General features: G+C 38.8%; 3 protein-coding genes across 4 annotated transcripts in view; 1 reads left to right on the forward strand and 2 right to left on the reverse strand.

The window, feature by feature from the left end:
- LOC144639311 (inactive pancreatic lipase-related protein 1-like) overlaps window positions 1–17,424 on the forward strand; it is a 210,974-nt gene that overhangs the window by 35,195 nt on the left and 158,355 nt on the right. The gene's annotated exons all lie outside the window — the stretch shown is intronic.
- LOC144639366 (contactin-associated protein 1-like) lies at window positions 4,359–6,090 on the reverse strand. The gene is made up of 3 exons (XM_078498678.1): window positions 5,678–6,090; window positions 5,471–5,591; window positions 4,359–5,235 (listed from the first exon to the last, which is right to left on the reverse strand). The coding sequence occupies exons 1-3, from the start codon at window positions 6,014–6,016 to the stop codon at window positions 4,619–4,621; spliced, it is 1,077 nt and encodes a 358-aa protein (XP_078354804.1). The 5' UTR covers window positions 6,017–6,090; the 3' UTR covers window positions 4,359–4,618.
- On the reverse strand, window positions 13,315–15,837 carry LOC144637887 (contactin-associated protein-like 2). Its single transcript, XM_078496978.1, has 3 exons — window positions 15,368–15,837; window positions 15,161–15,281; window positions 13,315–14,434 (listed from the first exon to the last, which is right to left on the reverse strand). The coding sequence occupies exons 1-3, from the start codon at window positions 15,704–15,706 to the stop codon at window positions 13,812–13,814; spliced, it is 1,083 nt and encodes a 360-aa protein (XP_078353104.1). The 5' UTR covers window positions 15,707–15,837; the 3' UTR covers window positions 13,315–13,811.

Here is a 17,424-nt window from a genome sequence, read left to right on the forward strand (position 1 = left end):
AAATAATAGAAAGATAATTTCTCAACATAATGTCGCTAAGATGATAAAATATTTACAAACGGTTAAAAGGCTAAAATATGTACAAATAAAAACCGAACGTTTTCGACTAAAAAGTCAAAACATTATATGCGTAATTTTTTTTTTTTTTTTTTACAAAATGCGATAAGACGCATCACCATCTTTAGTAAAAAAAAAGGGCAAAAACAGTCACTAGATAAAAACAGAAACCAAAACCATTGTTTACAATTTTTCTTTATTATTGAGAATTTTACTTGACCGTGGAATAGACTATTTCTTTTCAGTTTTTAAAAGTTTCAAAAAATTTTCGTGCGATGTTTAAAAAGTGCAGTTCTCACAAAACGGATAACAGTGTTAAATTTCATGTCTAATGATTTAATTATTACCCTAAGCACATTACGCGACTAAGAGGACATCTTGAAATTCCATTTAAATTCCCATATAAACGCTATCCACTTGAATGGCCTCGTACACTATTAAAGCTCTAGCCATCTTAACAATTTTTGAATTGCCTGTTACGGAATAAGATAAGCTTATGTTTAGAACACTTTCCGAAGCGTGTGTTAAACAGATGAGGAAAACATCTGCTTGGAACAAACTTAAAACAAGACTACCATTTTGTCTGTCTGTGTAAAATTTAATGTTCTGGTCCGAATCAAGATGTCTTTTTAATTTGAATTTGTCTGGGTATAATTTGAATTTGTCCTGTTTTTATTTTCAAGTTAATTGTTCGTACATGTACCTAAGTTTGCATTGAAATTTTAGGAGGAAAAAACGGAAAAAGATATGGCTTGCAACACCTGGTTAATAAAGGGAAGAGAAAACTCTTGCTGGGTCAAAACAGAAATCAATACTATTATAATTATTCTTAATTGTCGACAATTTTTCTTTCTTATCTTCTTCGAGTAAAGGACGATTTTGTTTCTTAATTTCTAAAAGAGTTACAAAAATGATCGTCCGGTTTTGAATTATGCAGGTCTCGTAACAAGAAAAATAAGTTAAATTTTCCGTGCTGGAAGACCTTAAATTTCAACATCCGACAGCACAAGTAAGCTGTATTGTCAATATTGACTGATAGGTGGGACCGTAAAAAGGAGTCATTCTCAATATTTAAATTTTTCTTTAGAATGTTGATGAAATAAGATATGATTTGATTGCATCACTCGACGAGGCTCTTTGAACAGCCAAAATTTGTAAATATGTCGCGGGAAACCTTAAAATAATGCTCCATTTTTATTTAAAATGGCCATATTAGAGCACTGAAAAAACTGATAACCAGCGTCTTTGGCTGCGGATGGCTCGAATAAAAATGGATTGCAACTTGAAAAATAAAGGCTTAACTTTTCAAGTTGTTTCTGCGCGTCTTAAAAAAACGATATCTATAGCCGTAGCTTGATTTCTATCCGCAAATAAAGGTTATATCTTCCGTTAGATGTTCAAAGATAATGCTTTTTTGTGGGTTAAGCTGCCTACTACCAATTTCAGAACAGTTTAGACCAAAAATGTACGAAATCCCCGTTTCATAGCCCCTTTAATAAGAAAAGAAACAGTAAGCTTAGTAAAAATACAAAACAAGAGTTACAATTCTTCTAACATTTAATTGTAAAGAATTTTGCCCTTAATTTTGTTAAGAAACAAAACAAGCAGGAAAATTATACAAGTTCTAATTTTAATTATGCAATTCGAATGAATTGGCTTAATTATGACAGGTGCATAAAAACCTGCAAATATTTCGTAATTAAAAAGTTACGTACGAAGAAGTCAATTTCGACTTGAGTCCCCCTATAAAAGTCATCGAATTAATTATAAATATGACTTTCATTATTATAGTTCTTCGCGAAAAATGTTTCTCTAGACACCACTTTTTAATCTCCTTTCGTTCGATACAGAAATTGGGTGGAGTGGAGGGGGGGGGGAGTTGATAGGGTGGGGTGGAGGCGGGGGCGGGGTTTGGGGAAGTCGCGTTTTAGTTTCAAAAATTTAATGCTAATGGCTTAGCTTTATTATTATTCTGTCGTATGAAATCCCAAATCCACAACGATCCGCGTTAACTTATCAACAAATACGACTAAAACATCGCAAACAACTTGAACGTTTAAAAATGGTTGAAACGAGCTCGGGAAATGAAAAATTTCCTCTCGATCATCTAAATGAAACCTGGGTCTAGTTACTCTTTTGCGCATGCTCACATCAAAGTGAGGCTACAGTGCCTTCGTTGGAGTTCTGATAGTAAACGTCAAATGTGGTAATGTGTGCTATGATGTGCAGTGACTTGCAAGATCACACGTGGTCGATCTTAGCCCTTGATTAAAGAGTAGCCTTTGGTAGATTGTGCTAGCATAATGTTTGGCATAATTGGAGCTAAAAAGCATAATTTGTGAAACGAGCACTGCCACGGCATAAATTAGCAATTTTTAGCACTTTTTGGAGCATAAATTCAAAAAATTTAGTAAATATGGTGTACTTTCTACAGAAATAAATGAAATTTAGGTAGTTTGTTTGCAATGCGTGTTTTAGCTATACAATTGTGATTGTTAAGTCGTTGGAGGCACTTTACAAACGGTTCAGAGATGCAGCTAATTTGGACAGCTGACGGCCGTGACAAACTGCCATAAAACACAAGTAAATTTGCAACAACAGTTTATTTGAAAAACATCATAATTTGGTGTCGTTATTGCGCACCTCTATGTACAGAATCTACGTCATTTTGTCAGCATAATGTCGGAAATCAGAAGCATAATTTTGGAATTCTGGCGTAATTTTTGCATAATTTGGCAAAATTTTGAGCACTGCTAGTAGCATAATATGCCACTTTTAGGAGCACAATCTACCAAAGTCTATTAAAGAGCCACATAATCCAAGCAGCCCGCGGCTTACCTCAGCGTTTACAAGTTTTTATATGGTCACTTGGAGTAACTTTTAAAAATGGAATCGGTATCACAGACAGTGGACACGTGTACAACAGTACCTAAAACCTAAATTAATTTTCCCGCCTTTTTGACTGGAACTGAGTAGAGCTCAACCACACATTGACGTCACCGAATAGCTCTCACGTGTCCTCGCCCCAAGCTTCGCGCATCTCAATATTCTGGCAAGCAGTCAAGCAAGAGAAAATATTACAAGTAAAGTACAATTCATTCTCCAATTAACTTATGAATTTTTAAAAAAAAAATAAATTAGCAAACTGCAAACGAACGGAAGTTAACGACGCGAACAAACTACTAAAATGACCTGTGTTGAATATTTTCACGCTGTTATTATGTTAAGCTCTGTATGAGCACAGTTGAACCTTTACTAACGGACACTTCTCACAAGCAGACACTTTTTAAATTATTAAGGTCCATCCGCAGACAAACACTACATTTTTAACTTCCCATAAGCGGACATTTTTTGCAGGTACCAAGGTTGTTTGTTTTCGGTCCACAAATTTCCAGTTAAACATGAAGCCGAATAGGTGACTGGAGCCACAGTTTACAAATTCATACTGTGAATAAGTAGTTTTATCTTAAAGATAGGGCCTGATCAGCAGATCCTGAAAGCCTGGACTGCAGTATTTAAAGGTCAAAGGTCTCCCAGTGCATGTTGCGGTATTGCGTGGTGGCCTGGGATGCGAGTGGACACGTGATCAACCTTAAGATCTTTTGAAGTACACCATAATTAAATTTGGCGAACGCAACGCTCAGTCGGGGTTTTGCATTGTTTGGCAGCTACAGGGATCATCTGCACAAGGCGAAAATTATATCGATTTCCTCGAGCTACTGATGAGCGGTTATGGCAATTAGATATTTACAGGAAGGACAATTGTGTTCGTGGTCCGTCCCCTTAGAACTAGACATCGTGACGTTACCTCCCCGCGTGTTGATAAGCTCGTGTGTACCCAGAGGAAATGACGCTCGCGCACGCACTCTCGCTCAAGCTGTTTCTTTGAATCTTGCTATTCCCGACATTGTTTTGCAGGGTCCTTTCTCTTCCTTCCTTCAATGTATCCATAAAAATTTCTGATGGTTGAAGGAGTCACTCGCCTTCACCTGATAATTCGTTCAAGCTGATGTGTGATTTCCTTTTCACCGACCCCCCCCCCCCCCCCCAACGCCCCCTTGTGTTCCTAATATGAGCAGTTCGTGTCAGGTAGATAAATAAGACGGGGCAGATGATTTTTTTAAAGCCTGACATTTCGTATCTAAAACAGCTCTCGAGTCTTCCATTGATTTTTTCTTTTCCCAATTAATGATCTCGCTGTATGTATTAACTTTAGTCTTGAGGAGATCAATTATCATACACATTTCTTTTTAATTACACTTGCTTTATTAAATCTATCTTAAGTTACAGGTGGTCAACCGGTCTAAAATCAAAACAATAAATCATGGAATCAAAATTTACAACCGAAACGAAATATTTGATCCTAATTTGTTATCATGTTCTTAAAATTCAGTATATTTAACTTCGAACATCGTTAACGAAAAGAAGAATTTAAGGTCCATAACGTAGTCCACACCTTTTAAATAACAAACTTAGCGAGTTGACTAGAACTTAAGTGTCCAAATCGGTCCAACTGGAATATTTCGTTAGTAAGGCGGTAGCAGTAAAAACACGATCTGGTTTATTTACTTGTAAGTCCGTAACACTTCAGTTTCCCCAGTGTGTGATAACCATATTCAGGACTGCTGCCTGTGTCTCCAAATCTCAGCTGTTTTACGGGAAGATGGGACTTGTTGGTCAACAAACCGCTGTCCTCACGAGGCGTTAAATCATTTGCATCACAGTTGCATCCATATCCGGTGTTTGCGCAGGTGCCAGTTACCCCGCATGCGCACTTGTAAGGAAAGCTGGAGTTACTTCCTCCCCAATACGTCATGTTGTCTCCATCACGTGACAACCCCCAGCCATACATGTCACCGTTGTATAACAGCCTTGAGCCATAACACTCGTACTTGATAAACTGCTCACAGTGGGCACATATGGCTGTTAGGTTTCCCAGCTGATGAAGATCTGCCCCATTGTAGTGGATGTCACGTTTGTAACAGCCTCGAGCTTCACATCCTGTCACGTACGTTCTGTCTTCACTGTCATGACTGATGACTGTCACGCCAACTTTGTTCTTGTCAATCATATCACAGTCAACAGTGAAAGGTGTCACGCCTCCTTCTCCATCAGGGTCGATGACGTAAGAACCAGTTGGAGCTTTAGGATTCCTTAGCTTAATCACACTACAGCTTTCTGCAAGAAAAAATGTTGAAATAAAATGATACTATTAAAAATTACCAAGTTGGGTTTAATATTTACAAATTGACGGGGCGCAGGCGGGGGTGATGTCAAAATCGTACTTAGAAATGCACATCAGAACAAATTTACGGGCATCTCGACTCAAACACAGTTGTGAAAAGTGTTCGTAACTTTTCAATCTAACGAGCTTTGCAGTTGTATATATCAACATGAACTGTTGAATTTGTACCTGCTGCCAATTCGCAGTAAGTTCCAGAGGATCCCGGCTTGCAGCGACATCGATAGGAGTTCACTTCATATTCAGGACCACATTCGGCACCGTTTTTGCAAGACTCGCTTTCACATTGAGACTGAAAATAAAGTCAAAATCGGTTATAATATCCAACCTGTACGTATTAATAAATACTTGTGTATGCTCTGATCAACAAACTCTTACCGGAAGACTGTAATGATGGAATGTAGCATTGGCGTGAAACGTTTTAGTTGCTCTGTACTTGTCAGTGGCCAACAACTCACACAGATAAAGACCTTTCGAGTCAGGATACGCTGCAACGTTGAACGAGAAACACTTTGGTTCGCCAACACAAAGGAAAGCGCAATCAGACTGGTCTGCCACCTTGGACGATGTTATTTTCTGCGCCCATAAGCAGTGGAAGGAATTTCGCTTAAAGTTACCAAAAGAAATGTCGCCTGTTGGATTTCGATAAAGCGCGCTGTTTTCCATAGCGCGCATCGTTTGGGAAATAACAAACAACAGGAGTGGTAGCAGCAACATGGCGCGGGGCTGCCAACAGCGAAATGTGTTGTTTCAGGATGCAGAAACACCTTAAATTTGAAGCCATGTCTTAATATGTCAGTTATGTTGATTGAAAGGTTTTTACATCGCGTGCAATGCTTAATGTTATTTTATTTATTTCTCCTTGTTGGGTCAATAATAGAAATTTTTTGTCTAATTATAAAAGTTAACTTGAAATTTGAGTTTGGAGTTTTCGAAAATGTTCGAATTTCGAATTTTAGAGAGTATTAATAACGTGTGTTTGCTAACAAGTAAATGTTAGGAAATAATAGAAAGATAATGTGGTTATATTTCTGTTTCATAATCAAACATTATATGCGTAAATTTTATTTTATTTACGAAATGTGTCATCTTTATTTAAAAAAAGGACAAAAACAGTCACTCAGAGATAAAAGCAGAAAGCAAAACCATTGTTTGCAATTTTTCTTTATTATTGAGAATTTTTACTTGACCGTGGCGTAGATGATTTCTTTTCAGAGATGATGGAATAGATAATTTCTTTTCAGATTTCTTTTCGTGCGGTGTTAAAATAGTGCAGTTCTCACAACACGGAAAACAGTGTTAAATTTCATGTCTAATGATTTAATTATTACCCTAAGCACATTACGCGACTAAGAGGACATCAAATTCGATTTAAATTCCCATATAAACGCTATCCACTTGATTGGTCTCGTACACTATTAGAGCTCTAGCCATCTTAACAATTTTTGAATTGCCTGTTACGGAATAAGATATCAGTTATGGTTACAACACTTTCCGAAGCGTGCGTTAAAGAGATGAGGAAAACATCTGCTTGGAACGAACTTAAAACAAGACTACCATTTTGTCTGTTTGTGTAGAATTTAATGTTCTGGTCCGAATCAAGATGTCTTTTTAATTTGAATTTGTCTGGGTATAATTTGAATTTGTCCTGTTTTTATTCTCAAGTTAATTGTTGGTACATGGACCTAAGTTTTAAATGTTAGGAGAAAGAAAACGAAAAAATGGCTTGCAACACCTGGTTAATAAAGGGAAGAGAAAACTCTTGCTGGGTCAAAACAGAAATCAATACTATTATAATAATTTTTAATTGTCGACAATTTTTCTTTCTTTTCTTCTTCGAGTAAAGGACGATTTCTTTCTTAATTTCTAAAAGAGTTACAAAAAAATGATCGTCCGGTGTTAAGTTATGCAGGTCTCGTAACAAGAAAAGTAGTTTTAATTTTCCGTGCAGGAAGACCTAAAATTTCAACACCCGACAGCACAATTTAGCTTTATTGATTGTAGGATTTATGAATGCTATTTTTACATCACGCAAAATGCTAGCTCAATACTACCTAAAACTGCGAAGTGGTTTTTGTAATTTTATAAAAGTTAAGTTAAATTTTTGCAAGATATCATTGCATAGCACTGACAGTCCGGTGTTAAAGGAGCTACGTCACTGGCAAGTTTTTCCAGTTTTTTCAAGTTTGTTGTTCCTAATCCGTCTTAATCTTCGTCAGTCAAAACCATCCTTGGTTCTTTTCGCGTTTTAATTACTCCTTTGTTGTCTTTCTACATTACAAAACTAATATTTTGAGGTTTTCTTCAATTTGAAAGTGGTCAGAAAAATGACTTAAAATATCGTGACATTGCTCCTTTAAGTTATGCAGGTCTCGTAACAAGAAAATACAGTAGTTTTATTTTTCCGTGCAGGAAGACGTTAAATTTCAAGTTACGTCTGAACACGTTAGCTGTATTGTCAATATTGACTGATAAGTGGGACGATAAAAAGGAGTCATTTTCAATATTTAAATTGTCCTTAAGGTATCACGGAAGGAAAATTGGCGTTTACGTTCCAAGTGAAATTGTGTGAAACCATCAATGGTAACCCCCAAAAAGTAATATTTTCTGAAAGCTTATTGAATAAAGATTGCAGTTTTGGATTTTGTTTTGATCATATAGACCATAATAAGCAACGACAGTATTTTGTTTGCAATTATGATGTTACGCAACATTAGGTTTATTTGAGAACACATACCGTAAAATTCCGGTTATAAGCCCCTCCACTTATGAGCCCCCTCCCCCCCGGATATAAGCCCCCTCTTCCGGTTGACAATACTGAACAGGGCTAAATGTTGCTTTATTGTGCGTTTTTAACTTTAAAACGTATTTCGATCAACACTCCCGTAGCTCGTTCCGAAACGATTTTTCTATTCCGCGTATAAGCCCTCCCGGATATAAACCCATCCGCTTAAGCCCACTCAAAACCCCTTGCGAAGTTGTATAACCCCAGGGCTTATAACCGGAATCTTACGGTATACGTGAGAGCCTAAACCTTTATGTGGAATTTGATATACATATATTGGTCTAAAAAACCGTGTCTCGGATTTTTTTAATGAATTATTAAACTTTAAAATGGCGTTTTTAGGGATTCTTTAAGATTAAAAATTCATAAAAAAAATAATGGAGCAAGAAAAGAAAAATCTGAGACACCGTTTTATAGACCAATATATGTAGATCAAATTCCACATAAACTGAGTTAAGCTATCACGTAAATGTGTTCTGAACTAAACCTAATGTTGCGCAACATCATAATTGCCAACAAAATGCTGACAAAACAAAAAAAAAAACAACTGCAATCGTATACCATTCTCACTCATTAATTATGCCGCTCATTGTCCGGCGTGGATAAGGTATGGGGAAAGATTGTGGCCGAGGCAATGAGTGACAGGGTGAGAAAGCACTATAGTTGTCTATTACGTCGCCGAAGGGGAGGTGGGAGGGTCGAAAATTCGCCCGGACTTCCCGGCTTGCGTATCTCTTTCGAAATGCCCCGAAACTAAGCAAAGGGATCTTTAAATACGGCGATTGTGCACGTGGTGATTAAGCATTACCTAACACAACTATCTATAAACAAATGGGGTTATGTAATCCACGCACTTCTGAATTCCGCGTATAATTATGAATGAGAATAGTATACCATTCTCACTCATTAATTATGCCGCTCATTGTCCGGCGTGGATAAGGTATGGGGAAAGATTGTGGCCTTCGGCTGCTCACGCACCTTGCTGCTTCAGTACAAACTCAAAAGATCTTCACATTTATAGGAAAGAGTACCCCAAAAATACACCTTCTCCCCAAAACTCAAAAATCCCCTCAAACCCCAACCGGTATGCGAGAGGCCCGGCCAGGCTAGTGGGGTTACTTCCCTACACCATAGCATGTATTTCGATCGTGGCTTATAATGAGAGTAGGAGATTCAAGAAAAAACTCCTTCAAGAAATCGCCAATACCTAAGGCGGGCAGATTAAAACCATTGTTGTTACAGAAAGGAAAACGTAAGACAACAAACGAAAAATGAACAAAAGGGAAAAAACCCCACTAGCCAAGCCGGACCAGGAATCCGTCGTAAACGGATTATAGGGCGTAACTGAGATTACCCTTCTGATCGCGACAAGGCCAGTGGAGGGGGTGGACTGTTTAAAATTATTTTTTTTATAATATTTTGAATTTTAATTTTAAAACTTCTAGCTTGGGGAAAAATAAAGGATAAACATCACTTCCATATATCCCACGTTGTTCGTGTCTAAACGTGGATAAAACATTAAACTCCGTGGATGAAAACGGCCAACCGGCGAGCTTTGAAAATTTAAACACTGAACCTACAGAGGTACACAGATCCATAAAACAAACATGCGTGATACCTGTCCAATAAAGTTCCGCACTGGGATGGGCTACGTAACAAACCTTACGTAACCAACTCGTAAACACTTTAAACGTAAGCTCATTAACACTCTTACTGACACCAGTAAGCTCTGAAACAAATGTCCATCAATCGGCAACTACTTGATTTTCTTGACATGCAAGCAAAACAGTTCCAGCCAGATATACCGTAACGAAACACTTAGCACACTAACAGTTAAAATACAGGGTGCCCCCCCCCCCCCCCGGAATGGTCGATACATGATTGTTGCCAAATACCCACAATACACAGTTCAAACTTTAAACAAAACCGACACAAGGCTCCTGCCAACTAAGCTCGACCCACGAGCCAACCTTTAGACTAAAACCGACACGGCGTGTAACAAATTGTGCTAAACGCAAGAGCAAACATTGAGTAACGTAAAGCCGACACACGGCATCTGACAATTTCTGCTCGACACACGAGCGAACGTTTTAGCTACAGCCGACAAACGCATCTGACAGTTTCTGCTCGACACACGACACACGGCATCTGCAAATTTCAGCTCGACACACGAGCGAACGTTTTAGCTGCAGCCGACATACGGCCTCTGCCAGTCTCTGCTCGACACACGAGCAAACGGTTAAGCTATTACCAGCCGACACCCGGCGTCTGCCAGTGCCTGCTCGAAACACGAGCGAACGTTTTAGCTACTACAGCCGACACACGGCGTCTACCAATCTCTGCTCGACACACGAGCGAACGTTTTATAGCTACTACAGCCGACCGGGCAGCCGACACACGGCGCCGGCGTCTACCAATCTCTGCTCGACACACGAGCGAACGTTTTAGCTACTACAGCCGACACACGGCGTTTGCCAATCTTTGCTCGACACACGAGCGAACGTAAGCTACTACAGCCGTAACACATATGGTAATAAATTGCTATAAACAGAACTACGTAGATATAAAACACACTACGGGATAAACAAACGGATAAGCAAGCGAAAAAGAAAAACACATAAAAATGTTTTAAAATACCGAGTAAACTATTGCTGTACGCGTTGTCCCGCTACTCCGGCATGATGTGGAACTTGCGAAGCGGCAGAGAATGGACATGCAGTGTAAATCTTCTAGTTAAACAGCAGAGGCAGGGTAGGTACAGCCATGAACTTGAGAAAATAAACGACGAAACAAACTAAAGCACGTGGTTGGGCTTCGGCGACGTAGCGCGAGAGTATAAGAAAATTCGCCCGGACTTCCCGGCTTGCGTATCTCTTTCGAAATGCCCCGAAACTAAGCAAAGGGATCTTTAAATACGGCGATTGTGCACGTGGTGATTAAGCATTACCTAACACAACTATCTATAAACAAATGGGGTTATGTAATCCACGCACTTCTGAATTCCGCGTCATAATTATGAATGAGAATATTTATTCAATAAGCCTTCGGAAAATATATACTTTATTGGGGTTACCATTGATGGTTTGCACACAATTTCACTTGGAACGAAAACGCCAATTTTCCTTCTGAGATACCTTAAGACTGTTGACAAAATAAGATATGACTTGCTTGCATCACTCGACGAAGCATTTAATATATATATAAGAAGAGAAACAGTAAGATTAGTTAAAACACAAAACAAGAGTTGCAATTCTTCTAACATTTAATTGTGAAGAATTTTGCCCTTAATTTTGTTAAGAAAAAAAACATGCAGGAAAATTATACGAGTTCTAATTTTAATTATTCAATTCGAATGGCTTGGCTTAATTATGACAGGTGTATAAAAACCTGCAAATATTTCGTAATTAAAAGGTTACGTACGAAGAAGTCAATTTCGATTTTAGTCCCCCTATAAAAGTCATCGAGTTATAAATAGGACTTTCATAATATATTTCTTCGCGAAAAATGTTTCTCTAGACATATTTTGTAGGTTTTCTTTATATTTGGCAAAAGTTTCATCTACACTTTTTGATCACCTTTCGTCCAATACAGAAATTGAGTGGAGTGGATAGGATAGTGTGTGTGTGTGTGTGGGGGGGGGGGGGGGAACGGGGGGAGGGGTGAAGTTGATAGGGTGGGGTGGGGGGCGGAGGAAGTCGCGTTTTAGTTTCAAAAATTTAATGCAAATGGCTTAGCTAAATTATTTTTCTGTTGTAAAAAATACCAAATAATCCACAACGATCTACGTTAACGTATCAACAATCGACTAAAACATCGCAAACAACTCGAACGTTTCCAAGTGGCTAAAACGAGCTCGAAAAATGGAAAAATTCCTCCCGATCATCCGAATGGAACCTGGGTCTAGTTACTCTTTTGCGCATGTTCACATCAAAGTGAGGTTACAGTGCCTTCGTTGGAGTTCTGATAGTAAATGTCAAATGTGGTCATGTGCGCGCGCTATGATGTCCAGTGACTTGCTAGATCAGACGTGGTCGATCTTAGCCCGTGATTAAAAAGCCGCATAATCCAAGCAGCTTACCTCAGAGTTTACAAGCTTGTTTATGGTCGCTTGGAGTTACTTTCAAAAATGGAATCGGTACCACAGACAGTGGACACGTGTACAATAGTAACTCTTACCTAAATTAATTTTCCCGCCTTTTTGACTGAAAAAGGAGAGCTCAACCCCACCTTGACGTCACCGAATAGCTCTCACGTGTCCTCGCCCCAAGCTTCGCGCATCTCAATATTCTGGCAAGCAGTTAAGCAAGATTAAATATTTCAAGTGAAGTACGATTTATTCTCCAATTAACTTATGAAAAAAATTTTCTAAAAATAAATTAGCAAGCTGCAAACGAACGGAAGTTAACGACGAGAGCAAAATACTAAAATGACCTGCGCATTCTCGTTTTCATAGCCCTTTCGTTTCTCTTAGCCGGCTTGGCACGAGAAAATGAAGAGCTCTGGGGAAATAGGATTTTTGAATTAATTCGAATTTTTCATGCTGTGAATATGTAGTTTTATCTTAAAGATAGGACCTGATCAGCAGACCCTGAAAACCTGCACTGCAGTATTTGAAGGCCGCAGGTCTCCCAGTGCATGTTGCGGAATTGTGTGGTTGGCCTGGGATGCGAGTGGACACGTGATCGACCTTAAGATCTTTTGAAGTGCACCATAATTAAATTTGGTGAACGCAAGGTTACCGCTAAGTCGGGGTTTTGCATTGTTTGGCAGCTACAGGGATGATCTGCACAATGCGAAAACTATCTCGCTTTCCTTGAAATGCTGTTGAGCGGTTACGGCAATTAGACATTTACAGGAAAGACAATTGTGTTCGTGGTCTGTCCCCTTAGAACTGCATTTAATGACGTTACCTCCTCTCGTGTTGATAAGCTTGCGTTTACTTAGAGGAACCTAAGGACGCTCGCGCTCGAACTTTAGTTAAGCTATCTCTTTAAATCTTGCTATTCTCGACATTGTTTTGCAAGGTCCTTTCTCTTCCTTCCTCTCAATGTATCCATAAAAAATTTCTGATGGTTGAAGGAGCCACTCGCCTTCACCTGATATTTCGCTCAAGCAGATGTGCGATTTCCTTTTCACCCCCCCCCCCCCCCCATAACCCCCCAATCGATGTTCCTAAATCAGCAGTTCGTGTCAGGTAGATAGATCAGATGAAGACACATGATTTTTTAAAGCTTGCCATTTCAAAACTGAACAGCTCTCGAGTCGAATTTTTTCTTTTCTTCCAATTAATCATCTCGCTGTATCTATTAACTTAAGTCTTGAGAAGATCAATTATCATGCACATTTCTTTTTAATTACACTTGCTTTATTTTAATCTATCTTAATTTACAGGTGGTACAACAGGCCTAAAAAGAAAACAGTCAATCATGGAATCAAAATTTGCAATCGAAAAGAAATATTTGATTCTTATTCGTTATCACGTTCTCAAAATTATATTCAGTTTGACTTTAAATATCGTTACCGAAAAGAATTTAAGGTCCATAACATAGTCCACATCTTCCAAATAACGAACCTTCTAGGCTAAATATATTTTATCATCAGAATTAATTACGCTTATGACCTTAAAATGGCAAATTACTTAGCGAATCTACTAGAATTAAAGTGTCCAAATCGGTCCAAATGGAATGTTTCGTTTGTAAGTCAGCAGGAGTAAAAACACGATCTGGTTTATTTGCTTGTAACTCCGTGACACTTCAGTTTCCCCAGAGTGTGATAGCCATGCTCACCGTAGTGGTCAGTGTCTCCAAAACGCAGCTGTTTTACGGGAAGATGGGATTTGTCAGTCAACAAACCGCTGTCCTCACGCCACGTGGCATCATTTTTGTCGCAGTTGCATCCATATCCAGGGTCAGCACAGGTGCCAGTTACCCCGCATGCGCACTTGTAAGGAAAGCTGGAGTTACTTCCTCCCCAATACGTCATCTTGTCTCCATCACGTGACACCCACCAGCCATACATCTCACCGTTTTCGAAGATCACTGAGCCATTACACTCGTATTTGACAAACTGCTCACAGTGGGCAGATATGGCCGTTAGGTTTCCCAGCTGGAGAAGATCAGCCCCAGTGTAGTGGATGTCACGTTTGTAACAGCCTCGAGCTTCACATCCTGTCACGTACGTTCTGTCTTCACTGTCGTGACTGATGACTGTCACGCCAACGTTGTTCTTGTCAGTCATGTCACAGTTCACAGTGAAAGGTGTCACGCCTCCTTCTCCATCAGGGTCGATGACGTAAGAACCACTAGGAGCTTTTGGGTTCCACAGCTTAATCATACTGCAGCTTTTATTTGCTACAAGAAAAAAATAAGTACGGTTTAATTTGATGAGATGCGGGGAGTGGGGTTAATGATATTAAAATCGTACTTAGGGCCTGTTTATATGGAGGAGAGTTTTCCCTGGTAGGAGGGTTACCCTCCATACCGAGCCACCCCGGGCGAGAGAGCTTTTCATACGTTTCTTTATAAATAGCTGCGAACTGTTTATATGAGAAATTGCGAAGTTGGCTCGGGGGGGCACGGTGACTCTGGGTGGAGGGTCACTTGCTTTGAAGGTAGGGTGACCCTGGGGAGCGAGCCAACTTTTTTCCATATAAACAGTTTGGGTATTTTTGCCTCGCCTACCAGGGACAAGTTGACACATACGGAGCATGCGCAAATGCTGCAATCGGCCAAAACAACATCTAAGTCGGCGGTAAATTTGTCCAAAATGGTCTTCGTCGATGTTTCAGCGTTCCTGATTTTAGAAAAGGCCGCCCTGAATAGCTATTTAAAGATAACTCTCGCCAGTATTTGAACCGACAGGGCCAAGTTTTGGCTCGGTCAACAGCGACAACTTTCTCATATAAACGCTCGGTAAAAGATAGCGCGGGGGGGGGGGGGGAGAGGGTAACTCTCCTACCAGGGACAACTCTACTCCATATAAACAGGCCCTTAGAAATGCATGTCAGAACAAAACAACGAGGATATCGACTTTAACGCAGTTGCAAAAAGTTTTAGTAACTTTTTACAAATTTGTACCTGCTGCCAATTCGCAGTAAGTTCCACAGAATCCAGGCTTGCAGCGACATCGATAGGAGTTCACTTCATATTCAGGAACACATTCGGCACCGTTCTTGCAAGGCTTGCTTTCACATGGAGACTGAAAATAAAGTCAAAATCGGTTATAATATCAAACCTGTAGGTATTAATAAAAACTTGTGTATGCTCTGATCAACAAACTCTTACCGGTAGACTGTAATGATGGAATGTAGCATTTGCGTGAAACATTTTAGTCGCTCTGTACTTGTCGGTGGCCAACAACTCACACAGATAAAGGCCTTTCGAGTCAGGATACGCTGCAACGTTAAACGAGAAACACTTTGGTTCGCCAACACAAAGGAAAGCGCAATTAAACTCGTCTGCCACCTTGGATGATGTTATTTTCTGCGCCCATAAGTAGTGGAAGGAATTTTGCTTAAAGTTACCAAAGGAAATGTCGCATGTTGGGTTTCTATAAAGCGCGCTGTTTTCCATAGCGCGCATCGTTTGGGAGATAACAAACAACAGGAGTGGTAGCAGCAACATGGCGCTGGGCTGCCAACAGCGAAATGTGTTGTTTGAGGATGAAGGAACACCTTAAATTTTCAAGCCATGTCTGAACTTGTCAGTTACGTTGATTGACAGGTTTTCACGTCACGTGCAATGCTTTACGTTATTAATTTCTCCTAGTTGGGTAGCCTGAATTTCAGACATCCCTCTGTGCTCGCCTGCTTGCCAGCAGGCGAGCACAGAGGGATGTCTGAAATTCAGGCTACTAGTTGGGTCAATATTAAAAATAGTTGTGTAATAATAAAAGTTCATTTGAAATTTTGAGTTTAGAATTTGAGCTTGGAATTTTCAAAAATTTGAAAATTTTCGAAGTTTTGAAATTCGAATTATCGAACTTTAGAGAGTGTTAACAACGTGTTTTTTGTTAACAAGTTAAATATTGGGAAATAACTTGAGAATGGTAATTTTGTTTATTTATAAGTTTAATGAATAGCATCGCGCGCAATACTGTACATTCATAACTTCAAGTTAAATGCAAATTTCTGCGAATTGTTTAGCTAGTCGGTTTTTACATGTAATATTGTGAAAGTTAACTTGAATCATCGCAAGATATTGCATTGTTCGTTATTTGACATCTTAGGAGGAAGATAACAAAAAAAGATATGCCTTCTAACACCTGCTTTATAACAAAAGAGAAAACATTATAATTATTTTTAAATACCGAACATTTTTTTTCCTGTTTCTGGAATGGACGAGTTACAAAAAAAAAGTTCGTTCGGTGTTAAAATAATGCAGTTCACGCAACATGGAAAATAGTTTAAATTTTCAGTTCGACCCTCACCGGCGCTTTATAATTAAAAAGACTATAAAGAAGTCATTGAGATTTTGTTTGAGCTCTCATATAAGCGTTATCCAGCTTGTTAAAGGATTTTTCTCGAGATCATATATTGTTTGGAAGTACCTTAATTACAGGAAATTAACGCTCCAATAAATTAAGGTCTTTGAAATTAACGCGAATCGGAGAGAAAATTTCTTTCAAATAAAGGAAATTAACTCGTGAGAGGGGTGTAAATTTTAAAAATCAAGAAAATTAACGCGAGTAATGACGTCTCTAAAGTTATTTTGGCTATAGTACACAAAAACGGATGTCGAGAACCGCTCTTCTGGAGGCAAGAATGAACTGAAAATATTACAGATGACATATCTTTAAGGCTTTTACATTGTAAAAGATTGAGAAATAGTGTGCAGAAGAGAGAAAGACTCTTTTCTGGTCCTTGCAATAAAGAATCCATTTTCAATTTGAATTGTGCCGTGTGTAAACGACGTTTTTTTAAATTAACAATTAATTGTTGGTACATTACTTGCAACACCTGCTTAATAAACGGGAGAGAAAACTGTCGCTTGGTTAAAACAGAAATCAATACTATTATATTTTTTCTTAATTTTCAAGAATTTTTCTTTCTTATCTTGTTCGTGTAATGGACGAATTCCTTTTCAATTTCTAAAAAAGTTACGAAAAAAATTTGTTCGTCCGGTGTTAAATTAATGCACTAGTCTTGTAACAGGGAAAGTAGTTTAAATTTTTAATACAGGAAGACTTTAAATTTCGAAATGAACTCACGTTTAAACAAGTCAGTTATTGGTTGATAGGATTCATGAATGCTATTTATACTACAAGTTATTCACCCGGCATTCTCAGAAAATATTAAATTCCAAAAGTGCTCTTAAATTCTAAAGTTATGTCAATACTAGCT

Source organism: Oculina patagonica, chromosome 14 (assembly GCF_052425735.1).
Source record: "Oculina patagonica isolate OP01 chromosome 14, crgOcupat, whole genome shotgun sequence".
NCBI classification, from domain to species: domain Eukaryota; kingdom Metazoa; phylum Cnidaria; class Anthozoa; order Scleractinia; family Oculinidae; genus Oculina; species Oculina patagonica.

Excerpts from the sequence above, each read along its gene's own strand:
- LOC144639366 (XM_078498678.1), bottom strand. The coding sequence starts at position 6,016 with ATGTTGCTGCTACCACTCCTGTTGTTTGTTATTTCCCAAACGATGCGC. Across the intron at positions 5,592-5,677 it reads TCCATCATTACAGTCTTCCG|TCTCAATGTGAAAGCGAGTC; the intron begins GTAAGAGTTTGT and ends CTTTATTTTCAG. Across the intron at positions 5,236-5,470 it reads TTACTGCGAATTGGCAGCAG|AAAGCTGTAGTGTGATTAAG; the intron begins GTACAAATTCAA and ends TTTTTCTTGCAG.
- LOC144637887 (XM_078496978.1), bottom strand. The coding sequence starts at position 15,706 with ATGTTGCTGCTACCACTCCTGTTGTTTGTTATCTCCCAAACGATGCGC. Across the intron at positions 15,282-15,367 it reads TCCATCATTACAGTCTACCG|TCTCCATGTGAAAGCAAGCC; the intron begins GTAAGAGTTTGT and ends CTTTATTTTCAG. Across the intron at positions 14,435-15,160 it reads TTACTGCGAATTGGCAGCAG|CAAATAAAAGCTGCAGTATG; the intron begins GTACAAATTTGT and ends TTTTTCTTGTAG.